At 40.9% G+C, this 24,644-nt stretch overlaps 2 protein-coding genes and 1 non-coding gene across 9 annotated transcripts; 2 read left to right on the forward strand and 1 right to left on the reverse strand.

The window, feature by feature from the left end:
• Positions 1-1,041: 1,041 nt before the first annotated feature.
• On the reverse strand, positions 1,042-6,308 carry hmox2b (heme oxygenase 2b). 4 transcript variants are annotated; one of them, XM_085403995.1, is made up of 7 exons: positions 6,263-6,308; positions 5,525-5,674; positions 4,230-4,345; positions 4,002-4,119; positions 3,310-3,801; positions 2,866-2,989; positions 1,044-2,777 (listed from the first exon to the last, which is right to left on the reverse strand). In XM_085403995.1, the coding sequence occupies exons 3-7, from the start codon at positions 4,295-4,297 to the stop codon at positions 2,650-2,652; spliced, it is 930 nt and encodes a 309-aa protein (XP_085260121.1). In that variant the 5' UTR covers positions 4,298-4,345; positions 5,525-5,674; positions 6,263-6,308; the 3' UTR covers positions 1,044-2,649. The 4 variants fall into 4 exon arrangements, with proteins under 4 accessions (XP_085260123.1, XP_085260121.1, XP_085260120.1 ...); XM_085403994.1 differs by having other exon boundaries at positions 6,221-6,285; XM_085403996.1 differs by lacking the exon at positions 6,263-6,308 and adding an exon at positions 5,859-6,129.
• Positions 6,309-14,883: 8,575 nt separating this feature from the next.
• tedc2 (tubulin epsilon and delta complex 2) lies at positions 14,884-22,069 on the forward strand. 4 transcript variants are annotated; one of them, XM_085403999.1, is made up of 10 exons: positions 14,884-15,011; positions 15,157-15,295; positions 18,400-18,458; positions 18,594-19,188; positions 19,288-19,344; positions 19,446-19,524; positions 19,695-19,833; positions 20,128-20,223; positions 21,103-21,296; positions 21,401-22,069. In XM_085403999.1, exons 2-10 carry the CDS (start codon positions 15,192-15,194, stop codon positions 21,548-21,550), a joined length of 1,473 nt encoding a protein of 490 aa, XP_085260125.1. In that variant the 5' UTR covers positions 14,884-15,011; positions 15,157-15,191; the 3' UTR covers positions 21,551-22,069. The 4 variants fall into 4 exon arrangements, with proteins under 4 accessions (XP_085260125.1, XP_085260124.1, XP_085260128.1 ...); XM_085403998.1 differs by having other exon boundaries at positions 14,911-15,295; XM_085404002.1 differs by having other exon boundaries at positions 14,911-15,295; positions 18,594-18,831; positions 19,291-19,344.
• trnat-agu (transfer RNA threonine (anticodon AGU)) lies at positions 15,554-15,627 on the forward strand. Its single transcript has one exon. It is a non-coding gene; the product is annotated as a tRNA-Thr (tRNA).
• Positions 22,070-24,644: the final 2,575 nt, after the last annotated feature.

Consider the following 24,644-nt stretch of genomic DNA (forward strand, 5'->3'; position numbering starts at 1 on the left):
ACCCTGTGCAACAAAAAGGTGATGAGCGAAAATAAAGGAGCATCTCTCAAAGGCTACGTTCACACTGCAGGTGTTAATGCTCAATTCCGATTTTTTGATCAAATCCGATGTTTTTGTCTGCTTGTTCACACTACAAATAAAATGTGCCAGCAAACGTGCTCTAGTGTGAACGCTCAAAGCGGCCCGCATGCGCAAAAGAACATGTCACACATAACGCGCTCTGTTTAGACCCACAGCAAACAATATTGTTTGATTGATGGCCCTTAAAATAAAGACTTCGGACTTCGTTTCCCAATTTTTGCTTTAAGTTATTTTGTTATTTACATAATAATGTAAATAACCTAATAATTATCCTTATTGCTGTTTTAGAGAGGAGCGGTGCTTCAAAGGATAGTTGCAGATTTCTGTCAGAATCTACAGATTATACAGTACAAATAAAACGTTCACGTTTCTCCAACGTTGTCTTCCCAACAGTTTCACTGACATCTACGCTGGATGGCCAGGAAGCGTTTGCGATGTCTTCTCCGGCGCTGATAATTGGTGTGTGTCTTGTGTCAGTGATGTAAAAGACGGATTTAATGCGACATGACCGTTCAAACAGCAGTCGCTTTCTAAAACATCGGATATGTATCGGATTCAGTACCACATACGAAAGTGACCCATCGGATTTGAAAATATCGGATTTGTGCCGTTCACACTGTCATACCATGATCGGATATGGGTCGCATAGTGTCAAAAAATCGGATTTGATGCGCTTTCGCCTGCAGTGTGAACGTAGCCAAAGGTGTGCCAACATTAAACTTTAATTCAAAATCCAAAGAGGCAAGCATACCCTCCATCTGTTTTCTCTCGTTTTGTGGAGTGGTGGAGGACAGCACTATGAGTAACATAACCTGGCACCTACAATTCATCTGTTATTAGACCTTTAGGTGACAATGAATGTATACAACAAATCCATCTCATGTTTTACCCAAAATCGTATAATTACTGTAGCTGTATGATAGAAAAGGCAAACAAACAAAGGAACAACTACAAGTCAAAAAGAATGTTTTATTTCTTCATGAAAACAAAACATGTCTTTTTTCATTACTGAAAGCATAACATACAGTTTTTCCCCACTCTCATACAAAGAGATTACTCTAGCCAGTTACTAGTAAAGCTCCAGTTAGATACAGATAAGGATTAAGAGCAGAGTCAATGAAAATGCAAGAAAATCAGAAATACATATGACTCAGGCAATCACTCCACGTTTAATCTATGATAATAGGTCCAAAACTACTGAATCATTTTGACACTAGCATTATAAAATGGTATTACGTGGAAACTACAGGAGCGTATCAGCCTATCCCTGTATTTGTCCTCCATATATGATGCATAAAGCCATCTGTCATCAAAAAATACTGCACATCCACTTATGTGCAGTATTTTTTGTTTTTTTGGTTCTCTGTGCCTCAAGTGCTTTAAGTTAAAAAATACCGTTACTGTGTTAGGATAAAGATTATACTTCAACCACAAAATACATACAGTACACACTTCTCTGTGCTTAAAAAAACAAAATAAAACTCAATATAGGTGATCATCCCACTTCGTACATTCACAATGCATACTGATGCATCCAGAACGAATGGACACATAAATAAGTGCTGAGCTGCTGAAGGTATTCTCACACAAATTCATCTCATGAAAGAATGTGGATGAAGCGTCATTAGTACAAAAATACAATCTTCCTCTTAAAACAGCCGCACGCACCTCTGTCCTAATATAGGCTCCCGTTTGCCAGTAAAGCTGAATTATTACAGTGAATTATTCATATTGGATAGTTAAGCTCTGCAATCAAACCAACAGGCAGGTTTGTTTGGTTTTGTTGAACAAATACAAGGTGCACTGTCACATAATTCTGAAAACAGAGAAATTATACAATTGAACATGCACCAGGAGAGATTAAAATATCCTGTATATGTTATTAGTATGTGAAGACTGATTATTAATCAAGCTTTTAACTGCTATCGCCCGTCTCAAAAAACAAACCGTTTGGAAATATTTGAAGCTGAAGCTTAATGGATTAATGAAATTTGGGTTTTCCCATTAACTTTGCAACTGAATTACTGTGCAGAAATAAAGATAATTATATACGAGGAGTCAAAGTTTACACTTCCAAATAATCTTCTTACTAAAGGCTTCAGTAGAAATCTAAAGTGCACAGCGAACTTTACTAATCACACAATTAACTCACTCTATGTTCAATTTATTATTAAGGAATAAATACTAAACAGCCAGATACAGTTGTGGAACGAAATGTCACTTCAGTAAGAAAATAGGAGATCTACATGAGGTCTCGAGATACGACCAAATGCAACTGGAAGGACACAGATTGGAGGGATAATGCAGGAGGAGGTAGAGAATTTAAAAGATGAATAAATCTAGCGTGATGGATGGAATTATATTGGTCCTATAGATCATTTTGCTTGAATTTAACTGTTCCATATTTTTGTAAGCTTACATTATTATGCAATATGTAACAATAAATAAACTTGGACCACAAGCTATGACACGGTCCACATCTCGTGGAAAGATCTCAGTGTCCTTTACTGTCCTTCCTGTTACAGTCCTCTTTTCACACAGCAGCAGAGTGGCAGACGGAGCGACAGATCACATCAGATACCACGCAACCAGTCCAGCCAAGGCAGCAAACCAAGTAGCAAACAGGACCTGTCCTGTCGGGTGTCTGAGAGCAGCCATGGCCAGCTGACGGACGTATGCTGTTCCACCTGATGCCGCTGTGACACAAAGGAGGTCCGGACAAAAGCTTAGTTAGTGACAAGAAACGGTATCACTTACATATATTTACAAAGGCAGTACACTTACCCATTTTGGCATTGTAGTAGGGACATTTGCTGATGTCTCCACCCATTGCTCCATGAACGGGCATGCCAGCATCTAAAACATCCTCCTGGATGGTTTTGCCGATCTCTTCTAACTCCTCAAACACCTGCCAGAACGAACGTGAAGCATGTGAGGTTGAAATATAAAGTCTACAATTTGTTGTTGGATAACACAGATAGATGAAACATCTATGAGTAATTCAAATACTTGGAAAAAGCAAAACTCATAAGGTTGATGGCTGGAGCCCCGATTTATTACACTACTGAAACAGAAGAACCTTGCACGTCCACCACCAACGGTGCTTGAATGCGTTTGTGTATAAACAGGTGAACTGGAGACACACTTGTTCAACAACTGAGGTTTAAGACTTCTATCAGAAAACTCCACAAAGTGGAAAACAACCTCATCTTCTGCTTGGCCTCTCACCTCAATGTTGAACAGAAAAGCCTTCACAGCCTCGTCCACCAGTCTCTTCTTTGTTTCCATGTCCAGTTCCAGCTCATTCATCCGACTTCGATACAGCTGCTTGAATGCTTTGGCGCTATGGATGGCATCGAACTGGTAAAACTCTAAGCCCTCTCCTGTGGGCGGCAGCTTCAAGGCTCTCTGTGCCACCTTCTTCAGCACCTGCCCACCAGATAGGTCCCCCATGTAGCGAGTGTAGGCATGTGCAACCAGCAAAACTGGGTCCTCCTGCCCTACTTGATGGATGCGGTCCACATATTGTTGGGTGGCCTTTGAGCAGCTTGCGTGGCTCTTCCATTCTGGACCGTAAAAGTATTCGAGGTCACGGGCCAGAGCTTCGTGGCGATGCAGCTCAGCGGGAAAATAAAGAGGAGCAAAATAGGGGTGATCCTTGTTTCTTTCAATCTCCTCCTCCAGGGCCGTGTATGTGTAGTAAAGCGCCACCGCACCAAGCTGAGGGAAACAAACATGAAAAGTTGGTGTAAAAGCCACTTTTTCTGCCCTTCTTCAAACACAAGCGTAACATGAGCTGTCTGCTTTGTGTTCTTGTTTCCACCAGTTTTCTATAACACATTTATTTGCAGGCTTTGCTTTGTGAAGTAGTCTTCTATATAAAAAAAAGGACATCGTCTACCTTTTTTCTTGACACTCACCTTGAAGAGCTCTTTGCGGATGCGACCCCTGAGGAAATCTTTCACAAACTGAGTGTTCTCAGCCTTTTCGTGAATCTGCTTGGTCCCTGCTGCCAGCATCTCAGACAGATCCTCTGGCCTGGAGAAAGAAAGGAAGTTTGGTTTGTTGCGTATGTGGCAAAACTGAAGCAGGATTATTCATTTCAAATCTTATTAACACAGATACTATGTTACTGGAAGCAGCTTTACCTGAGGGTCTTTTCTTTCTGCTCATACACAGGCCCTGCACCATTGGACACATTCCCTGTTGTCTCCATCTTCTCCAGTGACTTATTGATATGATGTTTCCTGACACCTACTTAACCCTAAAAATCAGAACAAAGCATTTAACAAGCAGTATAGTCACATTAAAAAGTATTATCACGCTCCATAATTTTTAATCTATATGCTGTCAAGGTAGAGTGCTGCCGTACAGCTGCATTGCTCACTGCAGCACTCGAGATCCAAACAAAATTAATAGCGTACAAGAGCTAAAAGGACATTCAGAAACACATCCACTACCAAGAAAAATGTTCTGTCTCACTATCCTGAATAAAAATGTCAAGCACTGTCTCTTAACAAAGCAACTTCAAATCAAACCTGGTAGTTTCTGTACCTTCCTCCTGACAGATGATTTTTTTCCTTTTGTCATCTATCTCACAATATTAAAGAAAAAACAAAATTAAAAAAGGAGGGAGAGCAAGTAATCTACTAATCAGAGGGTTGGTGGTTTGATCCCTGGCTGCTCCAGTATTAATGCCAAGTATCGTCAGGGAAGATACTAACCCCAAGTTTCTCGTTTAAATATGCATGAATGTTAGACAGAAAGCACTTCAGTAGAAAAAGCATAGAAAAAAGTGCCTGTATGAACAGGTGATTGAGGCAAGTTGTATAAAGTGCTTTGAGTGCTCAGGTAGAATAGAAAAGCGCTGTACATCCATTTGCTATTTACCATCTTGGGAGCAGAACGACATTTTTTCCATATGGATCTTTACATGACAACTGACATAACCAAATTTAAGAACATTTCCCAGCCTGACCACCTCTGACTGCCCTGAAGCTAGAGAACTACTTACACTATGTCATTCTAATTTATAGGCCAAATATCTGCTACTGTGACTTCAGGAATAAATAATTTCAAAAGTTCAAGTCTATCATCACTGGAAGTTTTTCAAGGAAATTGGAGATCATCAGGCTGGATGCTCTGGGTCAGTTGACATAGAATGAGACCAATACATTACGCTATTAAAAACAGTTTACCTAGATTAGTGGTTAAGAGTCCACAAAACCTAACTTACCATAAAGTGTGTAATAATAATAATAATAATAATAATAAGTGTGTAATAATAATAATAATAAGTTTGTAATAATCATATCAGATCCATAATCATAAAGCTAAGTCTGTTTATGGTGTTTGACTTACTGTCAAATACTACCGACACCAAAACATAAATATCCCTTGGATATTTAGACGTACATTAAATAACAGCAGAATTAACTCTTACCCAAGATGACACAGAGGTTAATCAGCAAACGAGTGAAGCTAATAACCTCTTCACAGTGGCTGTCGTCCCTGAGTTAATGATGATGGAGGTCAAAGAAATAAAGCCTTTTTCCACTTAAATCCAGCGGCTTTAAGCCTCTGACCTGATTTACTGTAAGACAAAAAAAAAGAAAAGAAAGATAAGACAGGGTCAGAGTGAAAACTGATACAGTACAGACGGGCAAGTGCTGGCTTGGTTTACAGAGATAAGCAGCATCCAGGCAGGTGTGACCTAAATCAATGCAGCCAAACAAAAAGCAGCTCAAACAACACAGCACAGGCCTTCTGGCATTTACCGGGAGACTCCAAGCATAACTCGCACAATGAGCAAGCAAGTGCCATACGAGGAGAGCCTCGTAAGTGATTTAAATCAGCTGAATCCCTCCAATCACAGACCATGTTGTAAAACCACCTTTTATCATCACACGAAGGTTAAACCCGAGAGTTCGTCCTCTAGCTTCCCACAGTGGGAGCATCACTTTAACAACCACAGCTAACTTTACTGAACAACGCTAGCCAAGTTAGCTGTAAGCTAGCTAACATAACATTTCCACAAAACACGCTTAAGATTTGAGAAATCAGCGGTTTGCCACACACCAGGGGCCCACGTCTCTGTTCGTAAAATGTAATAATGCTAAATTACAATGCCACAACAAACCTTCTCTGCACCGTGATAAGCTACCTACAGCTACAAAATTACCGTGCGGAGGTCCAGAGCGAAACTACGTTTAACTCCGCCCCTTCGATGATCACATGATACTCTACCGGATGCTCTAAGATTTGTAGTTCTCGCACAGGACTACAGAAAAAAAAAAACTATCCAGAAAAAATTCCGTATCTTCATAGTATTAGGCTTTTCGTCACAGCGAAAGGGCTACTGAAAAAACTATTAAAATTGGCTATAATAAAAGATGTAGCTGAATAATGAAGAATTTCAACTAAATCATAGATTTCAAATAGCTAGTCCCGTCGAACTATCTGTTTATTACTCCAATAATTGAGAAATTCATGTAACTATGGAGAAAAGGGCAGTAGTATGTCACAATAGGGACAATAAGATAGGATAAACTTTATCCCAAACAAACACAGAATACAAGCTTAACAAAACAGACTATGACATGACCAAACAATAACTAACCTGGAATGAAAATAAATACTTTTAAAAAAGTGAACTGAAATAGAAATCCATCCATCCATTTGCTTTCTTCAACTTATCCACTTCAGGTGCATTGAGGGCTGGGGACTATCCAAGAGCCAGGGTACATTCAGGACAGGTTGTCAGTCTGATGTAGGTGGGAAAAAAGCATGAAATAATAATGTACAGCTAAGTAAAACATGTCAAAGAGAAGAATTTAAACTAGCTTACTGACTGTAGTAAAGCAGCATAGCAAAAACCAGAGGACATACAGTGGGTAAGTGTAAGAGTGTAAGGTGTTTTGAGAGCACAGTCTTGAAATAAACTGTTAGCATGAGGTGATGCCTTGCCAGACAGATGTGTAAACTGTAGAGAGCTATTGCGTAAGGTATGAAAGATTTACTGTCAGAGCTGAATCAGTCTGTTAGACAAGTGCTCTGCTGCTGTCCAGTAAATGATGCAGAAAGTGGTCAGGATAACAACAAATCCCAGAGCCAGCCTGATCATCCTGTAGGTGTCACCAGGATAGAAAATCTCCAAAACTTTCCTGCAAATGTTGAAGATATAGATTCATCAGAAGGCAATCTCCAGCACCTGGCAAAATCAATGTTCATACTATTCCTCAAGGAAATTTTTCATGGTAATGAATACCAAACATGCTGGTTTGCATGTCATTTAACATTAGGGATAATCTTTTCTACTGCTAGATATAGTATGAGACACATCATAAGTCCTAAATTACAGAAATTGGAACCTAGAGAGAAAACCAAGACCAAATCAAAAGGCTACAAGAGAATAACCACAAGATGGCCTTCATACCAAATAAATGCAATGGTTTGTCAACAATTACTGCTGTTACTGTTCCTTTGGGAATGAATAAAAGATAAAGTAGTCCAAGTTTTAATGGATGCTCATTTTAATACATTTTAAATTGCAACACCAGTTGCAAATCAGGACGTGATTTTAGTAAAACCATCTGTAGCTCTCTATCAGGCCATAATGAAGTAATTGCAAGTTACATAACCTGATAAAACCATCACTGGGTTTGACAGCAATTATCCTTGTAATGGCATTGTTTATGGCAGTGTTTTTAAATCATCTCATCAGCTGGTGTTCAGTGATGTGCCCATTTTACCCAAGCTGTTCTCTAGTTTCACAGGACTTGCTGCACAATATCCACTAATCTGACGTGGGAACAATTCAATGTTCTTCCTTATTGGCGCTTCAGGTGATGCACCTATGAATTCAAGGCTTTTGAATAAAACACTGGCCTCATACACTGGTAAAATCATAATGGTTTTCTGTGAGGGTACAACAGCTTGTCCCAAACACATTTGTTCCATAGATGAAGTTTAACATGAGGGCCTCACCCTCTTCCCCCTCTTCAATCTGTGACTGACTGGATCATGACAGTCAGTAACAGATCCAAGTGTGATAATTACGTTTTGGGTGTTTCTGTGCATAGATGTTTCGTGTATACTCATCATGCATATGTAAATTCAAATTCAAATTCAAATTTTATTTGTCACGTACACAGTCATACACAGTACGATATGTAGTGAAATGCTTGGACAACTGCTCGTGACCTAAAGAAAACAAAAAAGGAAAAGGCTATGAATAAGATAGGAAATAAATATGAAAAATTAAAAAGGGTAAATTTAACTAGGAAGGAATAAAATATAAATTAAGGTTAAAAATGAAATAACTGTACAACACAAATTAGAATGAAGGGTAAATTTAACTGGGAAGAATAAGATAAAATATATAAATTAAAGTTGAAAATAAAATAACTGTACAACAAAATACACAATACACAATATAGAACTATATAAGAATGTATGAAGAAATCTAAATATAAATAAATATATACACAATAACAGCAGCTGTACAAGTATTAACCGGAAATGAAGAATATAGTGACCAGTGTTGTGCAAAACCAAAGTCCAGAAAGTCCAGTGTGTGTGTAAGAACCATATGTGTGGGTCAGTACTGTGTGGTGGTGTGATTGAGAGACCGTATCGCCTGCGGGAAGAAGCTCCTCCTCAGTCTCTCTGTGTTGGTCTTCAGGGAGCGGAATCGCTTTCCTGACCTCAACAGAGAGAACAGTCTGTTGTTGGGATGGCTGAGGTCCTTCACGATCTTCCTGGCCTTGGTCCAGCACCGCCTGCTGTAGATTGAGTGCAGGTCAGGGAGCTCGGAGCGGATGGTGCGCTCAGCTGACCGCACAACCCTCTGTAGAGCTCGTCTGTCCTGCATGGTGCTGTTCCCGAACCAGGTTAAGATGTTTCCCGCCAGGATGCTCTCTATGGTGCACGAGTAAAAGTTCCTGAGCACCTTGGAGGGCAGTTGGAAGTCTCTCAAGCGTCTGAGGTGGTAGAGACGCTGTCGGGCCTTTTTCACCACGGTGTTGATGTGACAGGACCATGACAGGTCCTGCGTGATGTGAACTCCGAGGTATTTGAAGCTGTCCACTCTCTCCACTGGGCACTCGTTGATGACGGGGGTCTGGTAGTTCCTCTCCTGCTTAGTGCTGAAGTCCACTATCAGCTCCTTTGTCTTACTGACGTTTAGAAGGAGGTTGTTCCTCTGGCACCAGTTCTCCAGATTCCTAATCTCCTTCAGGTAGGCCGTCTTGTTGTTATCAGAGATCAGGCCCACCACGACGGTGTCGTCAGCAAACTTGATGATGGTGGTGGAGCTGGTAGTGGCCACACAGTCATATGTGTACAAAGAGTACAGCAGGGGGCTCAGAACACACCCCTGGGGGGCTCCAGTGCTGAGAGTGGTGGAGGCTGAGACATGTCCGCCCATCCTTACTGCCTGTGGTCTGCCAGTTAGGAAGTTGGAGATCCACTGACACATAGATGAGCTGAGTCCCAGATGCTCCAGCTTGGTGGTGAGTGTGGAGGGAATTATGGTGTTAAATGCAGAGCTGTAGTCTATGAAGAGCATTTTAACATAATTCCCCCTTCTAGTGTCCAAGTGAGTGAGTGATGTGTGGAGGAGATGAGAGATGGCATCGTCTGTGGAACGATTTGGACGGTAAGCGAACTGTAGTGGGTCCAGTGTGTCTGGTAGTGAAGAAATGATGAAGTCTCTGACCAGGCGTTCAAAGCACTTCATCACTACTGAGGTGAGGGCTACAGGGCGATAGTCGTTGAGAGAAGCAGGGTGGGGTTTCTTCGGGACAGGAACAATGATGGACTCTTTGAAGCATGTGGGGATCACCGACTGAGATAAAGAGATGTTGAATATCTCAGTGAACACAGGAGCTAGCTGGTATGCGCAGTCTCTTAGGATACGACCTGGGATGCCGTCTGGTCCTGCTGCTTTCCTGGTGTTCACTCTCTTGAAGGCTCTCCTTACTTCATGCTCGGAGATGACGAGCACGTTTCCGGTGCTGGCAGTATCTTCCTGTCTGCAGCCGTTAGCGCCGCTAACACTAGCATTGTTGGAGACCTTAGCTGCAGCCTCGAAGCGAGCATAGAAAGTGTTCAGCTCGTCTGCCAGAGTCACGGCCGCGTTCGTCATACCGGTTGTTGGTGCTTTATAGTCCGTTATTGTCCTTAGTCCCCGCCACAGGCTCCTAGAGTCACTCTGTTGGAGTTGTGACTCTAGTTTCCTCCCGTAGCGCTGCTTCGCCTCTTTCACCGCCCTCCGCACGTTATATGACGCGGCTTTGTACGGGTCCATGTCCCCCGTCATGAGTCCCGTGTTGTAGGCAGCGGTGCGGGATCTCAGAGCGTCGCGGATGGTTTTATCCACCCACGGCTTCTGGTTGGGAAACGTTGTGATAGTCTTTGTCTCCACGGTATCATCCGCTAGTTTCCCGATGAATCCCACAACCGCTTCCGTAAACACGTTGACATCATCGTCGGAGCTGTTTCTGAACATGCCCCAGTCTGCGTCATCGAGTGCGTCCTGTAACGCGGCCACCGATTGATCCGTCCAGCGCGCGACCTTCCTCTGAACCGGAACTTCCTGTTTCAGCCTTTGTTTGTATTTTGGCATGAGGAAGATGGCGGCGTGATCAGATTTGCCAAACGGGGGGCGGGATTGTGCCTTGTAGCCGTCCTTGACCGTAGTGTAGCAGTGGTCCAGTGTACAAAGTGACTGTTAATGTTGCCTGGAAGATTGATCCATTAGTAAAGGGCTAAAAGCCCACTTGCATGTTGTAGCTGTGAGGGCACGTACGTGTGTGTGTGCTTTTGTCCAAATGTGATTGTCAGAGCCTAATATTAGTCTGGCAAGCCGGCTGCATTGTCAGATGTGTGGCTGGCAGGGGGGCAGTTGAGTGCCTCTCCCCCTCATTCTGCTGCTGAGCCACAGGAGCCTGGTGGGGAGGATAACAAGATGATTCACTTCCCTGCAATGATTTTTCCACACAAACCATAACATTTCTTTGCACTGACAGCTTGATAAGTCTCTCAGCCTGTTTCACGGCTACTTAGTTTTGTTTGCTACTCTGCTTTCCTGTGCATTCCCTTTGTGGTTGAGATATAGCACGCAGTCCATTTTACCCTACCACTATCTGACATGGTACCTGCTGGGATCTGATTTTTATTTATTTATTTTTTAAAAATATGTTTATTAAGATTTTTGATATAAAGAAAACAAAACAAAACAGACAACACAACAGCAAGGGCAAAAAAAAAAAGGCAAAAAATCACACTGCATCAACAAAGATCCTACTTCAACACTGGCAAGATACAAAAATGAAATGCTAGGGTGGTAGACTGAATTATCGATCAAAGAGGAATTTGTTTTAATGCATGATCTAAAAATGGCTGCCACACATTAAAAAACTTACTAAGTTTGTCCTAAAAATGGCAACAATACAGAAAAATGAAACATTACATCTGCATTGCTTCACATGTCAATGACATACGTGGGGGAAAAATAAGTAAAAATGGCCTTCTTTGATGAGGACGTACTTTGTCAGTTATCATTAGGTTTTCTTAGTTCCTTCCCTGCATTAACGAGGCAAACTGCCTGTTAATGAAGAGAAGTGTGAAGCCCCTTAATTTGGGATCAGTATAGAAAAAGAATAACACAACTGTTGGGATTTAAATGAGCATGACTTAATCGGAAAGTGAAATGTCATGCTGGGAACATCAAGCGCAGGCTTTTAAAAGCAAGAAAAACAATGTGGTGCGCACCAAGAAGACATGTCAATCAAATAAAAAGAAAAAGCCCATTCCTTTCACTCATTAGGACCTCTATTAAAAAGTTTAACTTACAAACTAATGAGCGTCTTTTTAAAGTTCAATTAAATTCACTGAGTTTCCTCAGTCAGTAAAGTGGCAACAATAACTGTCAAACAAGGGGAATAAATGAATTTAAAGTAGTGTCTATTCGTGGAAGTTTCTCTTCATTTTTCTATTGCTGGGGATATTGTATTGGTGCAGCTGCTCACCAGCCCCTTCACTAGGTACGTCTTCCTAGTACCAGGTTAGACCTTCTTTTAGCCTTAAGAACCTTAATTATACCTTAATTCTTTAAGTCATAGATTCATCATGGTGCTGGAAACATTCCTCAGAGACTTTTGTTTATGTTGACATGATAGCATCAGATTGCTGCAGATTGATTGGCTGCCCATCTGTGATGTGAATAGAGCCGCATCCCAGAGGTGCCCTATTGGACTAAGATTTGGTGACCGTGGGTAGCTTTTTAAGACAAAGACCTCCCTGTCATGGTCAACAAACCAGCTTGAGATGATTCGAGCTTTATTACTTGGTGCATTATCCTGCTGGGAGCAACCATCAGAGGATGGCGGCCATAAATGGATGCCACAGAAGGTTCAGTTGGTACTAAAGGGCTCAGACTTCCTGAAATCAAAACCACTGAAGGAGCTGAAATTGAAATGGCCACAAAAGTATTTAGGCATCATTATAGGTCAGAATTTATCATTTAAAGGTCACATCTTTAAATGTTTGTCACTCCACTTGAGGAAACACTTCGTATATGCAACGTTTTTGTTCCTTTATTGGATTATGAATTTATGTGGCCAGTACCTAAAGAGGTTGGATACCATCTACCATTGTGCTGTATGTTTTACTGCAGGCCATGAAAATCTGGCACATCAAAGTTCTCTGTATACTGGTGCTAAATAGGTATCTCTGTATGTCTGGAGACTTCCTCATTAGTTGGTTTTTGTATATAACTTTTTGCTTGGGCTAATGCCTTGTTATTTGTGAATATTTATGTGTGCAAAAAATACAAGTAGTACAGTATATGTTCTCACAATATTTTAAATGTTTGCCCCAAGAGTCAGAGCAGGAAAACGTTTGGAATAATCTTCACTTGGTTCTGAAATTTCCAGAACTGGTTACAGTGGGGGAGTTTAAGTCCATTTAAAAGGAGTGAGAAAGTAGCTCTTTTGGTCAGTGTGACTGTTTTTGATGTTGCTCTTGATGTGTTATTGCATATGACTTACATATTTGTGTCCACTTGTACTGAATGTCAGTTTCATTTCCTTCTTACTTATTATATTATTTTGTGTTATGTTCTCATTTCTAATCGCACTCTTGGCCATGACTCTCTTGAAAGAGATTTTTAATGAGACTTTCAATGAGTCCCACAGCATTAAACCACCACCACAAGCATCCACTGATACAATATTTCTACCTAATAAAGTGGCAAAAGATTGTGTATTATAGACTAACAAAAATTAAACAAGTAATGACATTCATGCCCTTACAACAGAACGCGCAATACTGCAAACCTGGTAAATATAAATGAAATCCACCAAAGCTTGATAAACGTTTTATGAGAGGAATTATTGGCTCCAACAACATCTGATTGTGCTTAATGTCTCAGTTCTCATATGTGTATTTTTACTTCATAAGCAGCAAATTATCCAACAGTTACTCATAATCTGCCTCTGTTTACACCTGCTTTCCAGACATTTCTCATGAGGCTCACTCAGACTGACAGCTGTAAGTGTAAGCAGGTTACTTGGGAATGTTACTGGAACGTTTAATGGTTGTGGTTATCAGAAATAATCAGCAGTGTTCTTCATTTTTGAAACTTTCATATATTATGACATGTTTATGAGTCAACTGTATGAGTACCAAATGAGAAATTAAGACTGGGTGAGTACTGTTGAATAGAAACGTGGTAATAAAGAATTCAATAATCTAATCCGGTCGTTCAGTCTGACGTCACTAGCCGTGTCTGGACCTAAACTCCGCTGCAGGTCCAAACATCACTATGGCATTACTGAGAGTTGAAAAACTGTCTAAAGTCTTTCATCTTAAATAAAATGATCAGCGTTCTGCTTTACCAGGTGTAACAATTGAGTTTAACATCCAGGCATCCATGAAAACGGAATTTATGACATTTAACGGAGTTAGAAGTTAGCAGGGAGTTAGCTCGCTAGCTTCTATCTAAATACAATATAGCATGTCCTGACTGCGGGGTTTTGGAAACAAATTAAAACGTACAGCTCTGCTATCACTTCCAGCATAAACGAAGACAGAAAACTAAACAGCGGTGATGTTTGTAGGGTTACTGAAGTTGGGCTAGCTGGTATATAATGATGTGCTACGTGACCGCTAGCGACACAGCTATGTTAGCATAATAAACAAGCTAAAATTTTTCCACTCAAACGTGAGTGTTCTCGGTGGTCAGGAACAAATGTAATCGCATGGCAGGATGCTGTAAAAGGACCAAACTTCAGCCAGGAGAACAACTCAGATAATCCATCCACAATACAAGGTTAGTCATTCATATACTGCTGCATGGGCTGGGCTGTAGTTACATCCTAAGGTTTTAAAAACTGAGCTTAAATAAATGATTAGTGGTAATAAAAGCCGAGGGAGGTCAACAGTGATCACTGACTGTTTTAGGAGCTTTTTGAGATTAAATAGAAGAAAATACAAAACATTAAACATGTTAACAACACAAAAGCCATATTAAACAGACTACTTTAGGCCCGGAAGTAGGAGTCGTCACGTCATCACTTAACAACCGGATAGGCAGTATAGATGACAACAGCGTCCCTGGTAACCATCACACTTCTCGCGAGAAGTAGCGAGTCCGTTGTTTCTACGAATGCTCAAAGTTTCTTTTTCTGCCTGACAGGTTATATATATATATATATATATATATATATATATATATATATATATATATATATATATATATATATATATATATATATATATATATATAAAAACTTTAGCTATTCACCTAAAGTCACTTAGGTTTCATCGCATTGATTACCTACTGAATATTTACTAATCGGTGACCTTCTTTAGTCAGAGGGGGAGAAATGTGACTTCCGCATCCGTCGGGTTCGAGTGTTTCGCGGGTCTGTACAAAAAAGCTTTCATTATAAAGAGGATCTAACAACGACGTATTCTGCACTTTTTGACCAAGTCTTACTGTTTCTAATAAGTCATTAATCAGTGTTAAACAAGTACGTGAACGTTTTGTTTTTCGTGTTGTCGTGGCAGAGAAGGTCACCACCGCTATACACCCAGACACGATAATGTCGATGCTGTGCGCAGTCGAGGAAGCTGTCAGGTCATGCAAAGTGGAACAAGCTAAGGTTAATCACCGCATTCAACTCTACAGAGAATTATTAAAGAGCCTGTAAGTACACGCTTGACTTTTTCCCCCCAAGCTGTTTTCTTCTTATAACAAATTTAAAAACAAATCCAGTTTCTGCGATGTCTGAAGTTTGTATCCTGGATTTTTGACTCTCTATAAACATTTATGAAAAATCCTCTTAAGTTACATAGGTCCAAAGTATTGTGATGTTTGTGTGCCACTTGTAGTAATCTGTAGGGGAATCCTTCGGTAGTTGAGTGACTCTTTACGTAGGCTATATACAGATCTGGTTAACCATCCGGCGCTGTGGCTTAGTTGGTTAAAGCGCCTGTCTAGTAAACAGGAGATCCTGGGTTCGAATCCCAGCAGTGCCTTTTGCTACACGAGACGGCTGTGTGTGTGTATTAGCTACTCTACATTATCTCAAAATGTGTGTTGGTTGATTTTTCTTTAGTTTTGTTGGACTATTCAAGAACACTAAATGAGTTCATGACTTATTTACTGTTGTAAATGAGCTTATATGACACCTGCCCCAACAACGCATATCAAATCAACTACATAGTTAAACTCATTTCATTCAGAATAACGACAAAATAAATATTAAGTAATGAGATAAGAAATAAGAAACAATAAACAATTTATGTCAATTCCATCTACAAATGAGCTGTAAGCATCTGAAGCATCTCTGCATATACCCATAACAGCTACACAACATTTTATACTGGTCCTAATCTTTTGTTTTTAAAAATATCATTTAATCTTAATCGGTGTATGTCATCTTTCATTTTAAACAGCATCTGGATATCAAGCGGTAATTGTTGATTGTTTGCTTTGAATTATATCATAATGTACTGACTAAATAATGGCTTTGTTGACTCGCAATATGGTTTGTTATCATTTGTATGCCTTTTTTGTGTAATGAATATTAATATTCCCATATGGAAAAGATATATATAAATCTTATAAAGTTTGTGTCTGTCTTGTGTGAAACTTGTTTGAAAAGCATACAAGAGTGAAAACAAATATAAGATCCCTTGAAAAATAATATAAATGGAACTTGTATGTTTTGGATACTTTATGAAAGTAATGAGAAAGTGGCCACTTTCATGAGTAAATCATATAAGCCTTATATGATTCACTATATGAAGCAAGCTAAAGCTGATGCAAGTCTTTTATAAGTTTTTCCTATTTCTTTTCCATATGGGTTTCCCTACACCTAAAGCCAGTAAGACATATGGAAAATAAGTGATTAATATAAAGTCATATTTGACATACAGGGAGTGCAGAATTATTAGGCAAATGAGTATTTTGTCCACATCATCCTCTTCACGCATGTTGTCTTACTCCAAGCTGTATAGGCTCGAAAGCCTACTACCAATTAAGCATATTAGGTGATGTGCAACTCTGTAATGAGAAGGGGTGTGGTCTAATGACATCAACACCCTATATCAGGTGTGCATAATTATTAGGCAACGTCCTTTCCTTTGGCAAAATGGGTCAAAAGAAGGACTTGACAGGCTCAGAAAAGTCAAAAATAGTGAGATATCTTGCAGAGGGATGCAGCAGTCTCAAAATTGCAAAGCTTCTGAAGCGTGATCATCGAACAATCAAGCGTTTCATTCAAAATAGTCAACAGGGTCGCAAGAAGCGTGTGGAAAAACCAAGGCGCAAAATAACTGCCCATGAACTGAGAAAAGTCAAGCGTGCAGCTGCCAAGATGCCACTTGCCACCAGTTTGGCCATATTTCAGAGCTGCAACATCACTGGAGTGCCCAAAAGCACAAGGTGTGCAATACTCAGAGACATGGCCAAGGTAAGAAAGGCTGAAAGACGACCACCACTGAACAAGACACACAAGCTGAAACGTCAAGACTGGGCCAAGAAATATCTCAAGACTGATTTTTCTAAGGTTTTATGGACTGATGACATGAGAGTGAGTCTTGATGGGCCCGTGGCTGGATTGGTAAAGGGCAGAGAGCTCCAGTCCGACTCAGACGCCAGCAAGGTGGAGGTGGAGTACTGGTTTGGGCTGGTATCATCAAAGATGAGCTTGTGGGGCCTTTTCGGGTTGAGGATGGAGTCAAGCTCAACTCCCAGTCCTACTGCCAGTTTCTGGAAGACACCTTCTTCAAGCAGTGGTACAGGAAGAAGTCTGCACCCTTCAAGAAAAACATGATTTTCATGCAGGACAATGCTCCATCACACGCGTCCAAGTACTCCACAGCGTGGCTGGCAAGAAAGGGTATAAAAGAAGAAAAACTAATGACATGGCCTCCTTGTTCACCTGATCTGAACCCCATTGAGAACCTGTGGTCCATCATCAAATGTGAGATTTACAAGGAGGGAAAACAGTACACCTCTCTGAACAGTGTCTGGGAGGCTGTGGTTGCTGCTGCACGCAATGTTGATGGTGAACAGATCAAAACACTGACAGAATCCATGGATGGCAGGCTTTTGAGTGTCCTTGCAAAGAAAGGTGGCTATATTGGTCGCTGATTTGTTTTTGTTTTGTTTTTGAATGTCAGAAATGTATATTTGTGAATGTGGAGATGTTATATTGGTTTCACTGGTAAAAATAAATAATTGAAATGGGTATATATTTGTTTTTTGTTAAGTTGCCTAATAATTATGCACAGTAATAGTCACCTGCACACACAGATATCCCCCTAAAATAGCTCAAACTAAAAACAAACTAAAAACTACTTCCAAAAACATTCAGCTTTGATATTAATGAGTTTTTTGGGTTCATTGAGAACATGGTTGTTGTTCAATAATAAAATTATTCCTCAAAAATACAACTTGCCTAATAATTCTGCACTCCCTGTAAAACCTCTTTAATTTTGTGCACTATTACACTAGATTCTGAGAGTTGCACATACCTAGATACACTAGGACTTCTATTTTTTTAACAGTGTGTTTCATCATTAAGCAGTTATGTCTGCCAGAGATCACCAATGCAATATACTGTATGAATGAAGCATCCATTCTGACTGCCAGCGGCCTTTCTGCAAATGAGATGACATTTAAAAATGGCAGTGGCTGATGCTCATCTGTTGTGTCACATCATTTTTGTCCTGGAATGTTTAAAGACTTTAAAACTTTTATTTTAATTTTAGTGTGTGTTCACATGAAGTATTTTCCCACAGAACACCCCAACCCGAGGTGAGCTTTGAGGAAACAGAATTGGCAGGTGCTGCTCCTACAGGTAGTTAAAAAATAGCTTTTATTTGTCTGTCAAGGTGCTGATAGTTAAAACAAAATAGCCTATTTGTTTATTTACATTTCTTTTCTCTTGCCAAGTAGTAACCACATATTTGCATGTTGCTATTTTCATAAACAGGTGTCTCCCCATGTGATAAGGAAGACATAGAACTGCTTGAGAAGGCTCTAGAGAAAGCCCTCCGTGTGCGCACCAGCTCAGAACCTTCTAAAAAAGAATCCAAAATACCCAAACCTGGAAAGGAAACGGGGACTTTAGGTGCTAGGCCTGTGGATATCACACATTCATCTGCAGCATCTAGAGGAAGCCAAAGAACGATAAGGTCATCCACTAAATCTGCCAGCCTTGACAGAAAAGGGTACGGACGGCCTGGATTATCAGTATGCTCCTCACTAGCCTCGGGACCTTTAGCTAGCACCGACCCCGGACAGACCAAAAGAACAGATAATAGAAACACGATCCAAAACCATCCTGCCTCATCAGCTGGCGCTTTGCATCACCAGGCTTATAGGAAACTGCAGCAGGCTGTCATGCCGTCTGTCTCTCCTGATCACATCACAAGCTTGCTCTCTAAAAACAAGACTATCAGAAGCAATATGTTGAGTGGTGATGACCTGAGGAAAGCTGCACCTGTCGCTGCAAATTCTTCAAATAACGTAGTGTCCTCTTCACAAACAAATGAGCCAGGAGCATGCAGTTTCCCTCAACAGAATGGGCATGTTTTTTAGAATTACACTATGAAAATAACCATGCTTTGTAAAAAACAAAAACATGTTCTGTAATATTATAATCATTCTGTTTGACTTTGCTTCAGCAGGATATTTTCTGAGCAAACAACAAAATGGAAATCTTTAAAGAGCAAGCAGAGCAGGTGCCTACAATGCATTGTAATGCAAAAAAATATAAAAACAAAATTCCTCCTTGTACATTTTTCCTTTATTCACAAAGTTTCCTTCTGTACATTATCTTCAGACTGTGGGATAAAGCCGTTGCCCTACAGACGAACCCTGGGCCTGGGAAGAGTCACTTCATGGAGAGAATGAGAGCTACGGTAAAATGGATCAGCTGGGGTCAGCCATGATGTCATGTTAAACTGGAATTTATGCTCTAATTTAGAAAACCAGCCAAGTGTATTAATGAGAAATTCTAGCTAATATACATTAATTTCTCTAAACAACCCCTGTGTTTCATTGTACACCATTTTTCCTTTGCTTTGTTTAGTTTCCCAGGAATTGGCCATTTGGCAGCCCGTATGAGACCAGGGCTCTGCTGGACAGGTTGATTCACCAAGCTCAAGACTTGAAACAGCTCTGCGGGGAGCCTCTAACCAAACAGATGCCAGAGATAACATTAAGACTGGGTAATAGAGAAGCTTTTATGTGAATTCGGGAGAAATGAAAGGGACTGATTCCATAAGTCAGTGGGTGACAAAATAACAATGTGGGAGTTGGCAGGAAGTGACTGTGCGAGCTATTTCGACTGATACAAATCAAGACTTTCCTTTGCCAGGAACCATCAGGAAGTTGACGTTTTTCTATAACTGTAACAACTTTCATGCGCTAAGAGTGACTGTAAACACACTTTTAATGCAACTCCACTTGCTTCTCAGTAAGCTTCTATTATAACTCTCTTTTTTTAATGTGCTTTCTTACAGTTAGTACAGGCGACAAGTATGATTCCTGTATGTCGCTGGAAAGGCTGCAGCTCACAGCAGCTGAGCTCAAGAATTTTGCAGATCAAGTGAAACAAGGTAAGAATCCTGTTTGTACGCAGCATAATAAACATCATAAACCTTTCTGTAAAATAATTGTTTCTCCAGCATTAATTGCAGATCATTGATCTTTGTTTGTAGACAGGTGGTCATTAGCTGGAAGACACCTTATCAAAAATATTTATTCCTTTGCACTGACTTTCCTAAAGGAGATGCTGGTGGAGACATCATGACATGGTTTTTGGCTGTGTTTAACCAGTGTTACATACATTTTGCGATTTCTTTTCCATGTGGGTCATCGTCTATGGGCATCCCAGTTTGAGTCTGTACCTACAATATGCACAGCAGCATTTCCATTTCCTCCACTGATGCAGTTATAAAGAACCTGAATGACGAGAGATTTTCCATTCACACCTTCACAAAGATTTATTGATGTTTACTCGTTAAAGCACCAATGTAGCACAAGTAGCAACTAAATCCAGTGTGTCAGAGAAGTTTCCAGTAATGAATAGGTCCACACGTCTGGTGTCATCCAATCTAGCATCTCACGTTAGTATTTTTATTTCACCGCGTTGTAATATCCAGGGAGGGAATTATCTTTTATTGCTTTTTAACAGCATTTAGAAAATGATTATGGTGAGTGCAGCGTGCTAACGCGCTAATGGAGTCTCTCCATCTTGGCGTATGGAAAATGAAAGCAGAGCTGCCGTGAACCCTCAGCGCCAGCTCAGTCCTTTCCTTGGCCTCAACAGACCCCCCTCACCCCCTCGTCCCCATGACGATGGGGTTTTAAAGCTGTCTGTCCTGATGCCACTAAGCAAGGGCCTAGCTATTTAAAGCTGAGGCAACAGAGCAGAAAGAAAAAAGTTTTAGGGGTATGGTTGCTCGCGCTCTAAAAATAACCTTTTTTTCCGTCAGAGTGGAAAGCATGGGATCGATGGAGGCCAGAGGGAGGTTGTTTTTGCCCCACTGGGGCAAATGGTGTGCAGGGAGATGGGAGAACTTCACCCCTGCCCCTGACTATAACATATGCAACAGAGGCAGAGCTGCAAGAGATTGAGCAGCTGCGGATGAGGGTGGCATTGCTGCAACAAGAGGTTGATCTTGAACAGGTAGGTGACGTGTTCTGAAAGCACCTCGTGAGTTTTACATACCTGCATGTTCTTTTTTAGTAGAAGCTAGGAACTGGCTGACAGTCTTTTCTGATGTCCCACAGGCTCTGTTGGACACCCTGTCCCCTCAGTTTTCGGCTGTCGTACCTGGGCCTGAACGTCTGAGCCCCAGTGTACTCAGAGACATGTACTCCCTGCTGGGTGAAGGAGGGGAACGTTTCCCAGCTATAGTCCTGGACTCTGAGCCTGCATGACTAATGAGCACATTAAATTGACTTATAGGTTTGTAAGTTTAGAAACAGGTATGAATACATTAAAGGCCTCGTGGTATGCTGCAATCTGGTGCAACACTGATGAAATCAAACCCCTCTGACATAGTCAAAACAAGGACATGGTTAAAAAAAAACAAAGGGGGGAACTGAATTGAGTGAACAGCCTCAGAGGGCAGCTGTGGTTCAGGAGGTTCTGCTGGAGGGGTTCGATGCTCTGTGTTACACCTCGTGATCCTAAAGATATCATGGAAATATTAATGGATGGATAAACAGGTGTACCTAATAAAATGGTAACTGAAACATCACGAATGATTATTTTGAAGAATCTGTTTTTAATAGTGGCATCGCTGTGTTATGTCAGTGTCTCATGTCATGTCACAACTGTATAAAACTGTGATCATTAATCCTGTCTCTTAAACGCAGCTTCTGAATAAATGCCTCAGGCACAATTTTAAGTATCACCATTGATCAGAGTAACGTAATAAAAGATACATAATATTACAGTGACTTTAAGTGTGTGTATTTGTGATGTAAGCTGTAGGTTAAATTATATGTTTGAGTTGTTTCTAATTTTTCCTTTTTGCTAAATTCTGACACATCGTAACTGATGCCTCAGAAGTGTAATATTCACTCGGTGAATTTTGCCAGCAGGTGGCACTCAATTCACAGAAAAAAAAGAGTCCAAATTACATTTTAATCAAAGATGCCCTTGCAAGTTTACCTGTGTGTTTCACTTCATATCATTCATTTTCAGTGTTTAAATAAAAAAGAAAGAAGAAATGTGCCACCACCACACACACACACTTCCATACTGTTTTTCCATATGTTTTTGATCCCCCATATTGAGCCAGCATAATCTTTCATACATACATCTGCTAGATCGCATATATGGGGCCATCACTGTGTTTCTGTGATATGGTATTCACGATCAAATGTGCTATGAGGCTGTACGTGAGATTCAGGAGCGCCTGGAGGAGCCTTAGAGGCTCGTGCCCACAGATGACGGGTGGATGGCAGGAGCTGTGCCAGACTGGGCGACAGGTGGCGCTGGGTTCTCGCAGCAGGACGTGGGTGTTGAAGCCCTGCTGCACCGGCCCTTCATGCGCACGCACACAAACAGGGAGACATGCACACCCAGAGCCGGCTGAGTCATAAAGAAGGTGTGCCTGGCATCGCAGCATGCTGCAAGCTGGAAATGGCATGTTTCCCTGAGGAGAGGGACAAAAAAATGATTATATGAAAAAAGGAGGAGTATTTCAGCCTCAGATGGCTGGATGAGTCCAAAAGAACAAGGGCCTGATGGTTTGAACGTCTGTTCCTGGGTTCAAAGAAGAATACATTTGCAGGTTTACAAGACCTGTTCACACAGAAATGTCCAACTACTTTTGGATTGCAGTCATCTGCAGGGCACTGGATCAGAGTGCTGCTGGTTTATGGCCTCACATAGTCTTAGATCTGTGTTTGTCTATGTGTGTGAGGGAGGTAAAAAAAGGAGGCATGGAAGTATCCTTGGGTCAACACTGTACATAGTTCCTAGTGGGAGTGGTGCTCATGCAGCTCAGCCTTCCTGTGACCTGCATGCATCAGCTGCTGCCTGGCTTTGCCTGTCACCAGCAGAGCTCTTCCACTCTTCCAGCATGGCCCGGTCCTCCCAAGGTTATGCATGCCTCACGCCTTTATCCCATTTTTCTCACGCCTCTTTGTGACACATAATGGAAGATGCAAGACAGTTTTACTGTCCGTGGGTGAAACTTCATGGAAATTACTGCCATATGCCACGCATACACACACACTTACAGAGGGGAAAAGTTCAAATACTTTGGAGCTTCCACTCTTTTTTTTCTTTTCCTCCAGTCATCTCACTTTTAATCGCTTACTGGAGTCTAAGCACAAATCCCCAGAAACCCAACAGAGCTACCAAGAATCCACTTCTGTCCTTCAAATGCCCATTGCGCTTGAACGTCTCTTTTCTACTGCGCCCCCACTCCTCACAAAGACATTCCTCACTTCCCCTCTTTTATTTCTCTTTGGCTGTTCTAAATAGCTGTTGCTGATTGAGCTACAGCCGAGATTGTTAAGTCAATGTAGTCATCAGTTAGGCAACATTAGGGTATATTTTTTGATTTCCCCCCACTGATCAGGCAGTCAAGTTGAATTTTTCTGTCAAGACAACCCATACACGGTCTTAACAGCAGCTGTCCTGTACAGAAGGAAGCCTGTTTGGCATTTATAAGGGAGCATGACGTATTTTCTATTCTGGTAAAATCTCTGATTATCATATTATCAAGAATAAGTTGAGCTGATAAAAAAAATAAATCTTGGAAGCATTAAAAGGCTAACATGCTGTCGTAGAAAACCCAGTAATGCCTGAAGATAAAACAGACAATCAGATTTGTGTGTCCTTCACAAACGTAGCTTTATAAATGTGGAGGAGGAAGATTAGCAAACGTTGGACATGAAAGGTGTCTAGATTGATTTTATTTAATTCTTTTTTTTTGTGGAAGAGCGAGCATACAAGGGGATTAACTACTACTTAGGCTGCTTTCCATTCAGAAAGAACTGGCTCCAGCCGTGTGTGTGCATGTGTGTGTGGGAGGGAAGGTGGAGGCTGCCTGTATTTTTTTATGAGTATTTCTGCCACGAGTCAATATTTTCATCATTGTATTTACATTAATAGAGGCCCTATATATATATATATATATATATATATATATATATATATATATATATATATATATATATATATATATATATATATATATATATATATATATATATATATATAAAAACACCCAGCACGCCCCTGCGGGCGGTTTATCCTTCAAGCTCGGGTCCTCTACCAGAGGCCTGGGAGCTTGAGGGTCCTGCGCAGTATCTTAGCTGTTCCCAGGACTGCGCTCTTCTGGACAGAGATCTCCGATGTTGTTCCCGGGATCTGCTGGAGCCACTCGCCTAGCTTGGGAGTCACCGCACCTAGTGCTCCGATTACCACGGGGACCACTGTTACCTTCACCCTCCACATCCTCTCAAGCTCTTCTCTGAGCCCTTATATATATATATATATATATATATATAT

Source organism: Rhamphochromis longiceps, linkage group LG4, assembly GCF_057381845.1.
Source record: "Rhamphochromis longiceps isolate RC_006_pf linkage group LG4, R_longiceps_female_GT1.1, whole genome shotgun sequence".
Taxonomy (NCBI): Eukaryota; Metazoa; Chordata; class Actinopteri; order Cichliformes; family Cichlidae; genus Rhamphochromis; species Rhamphochromis longiceps.

What these genes read in the sequence shown, in the direction of transcription:
- tedc2 (XM_085403999.1), top strand. Translation starts at nt 15,192, where the DNA reads ATGTCGATGCTGTGCGCAGTCGAGGAAGCTGTCAGGTCATGCAAAGTG. An exon ending in GGCAGGTGCTGCTCCTACAG is followed by an intron (nt 18,459 to 18,593) that starts GTAGTTAAAAAA and finishes TTTCATAAACAG; the next exon opens with GTGTCTCCCCATGTGATAAG. An exon ending in AGTTTCCCTCAACAGAATGG is followed by an intron (nt 19,189 to 19,287) that starts GCATGTTTTTTA and finishes ACTTTGCTTCAG; the next exon opens with CAGGATATTTTCTGAGCAAA.
- hmox2b (XM_085403997.1), bottom strand. Translation starts at nt 4,297, where the DNA reads ATGGAGACAACAGGGAATGTGTCCAATGGTGCAGGGCCTGTGTATGAG. An exon ending in CTTTTCTGTTCAACATTGAG is followed by an intron (nt 2,990 to 3,309) that starts GTGAGAGGCCAA and finishes TCGTTCTGGCAG; the next exon opens with GTGTTTGAGGAGTTAGAAGA. An exon ending in CTACTACAATGCCAAAATGG is followed by an intron (nt 2,778 to 2,865) that starts GTAAGTGTACTG and finishes TTTGTGTCACAG; the next exon opens with CGGCATCAGGTGGAACAGCA.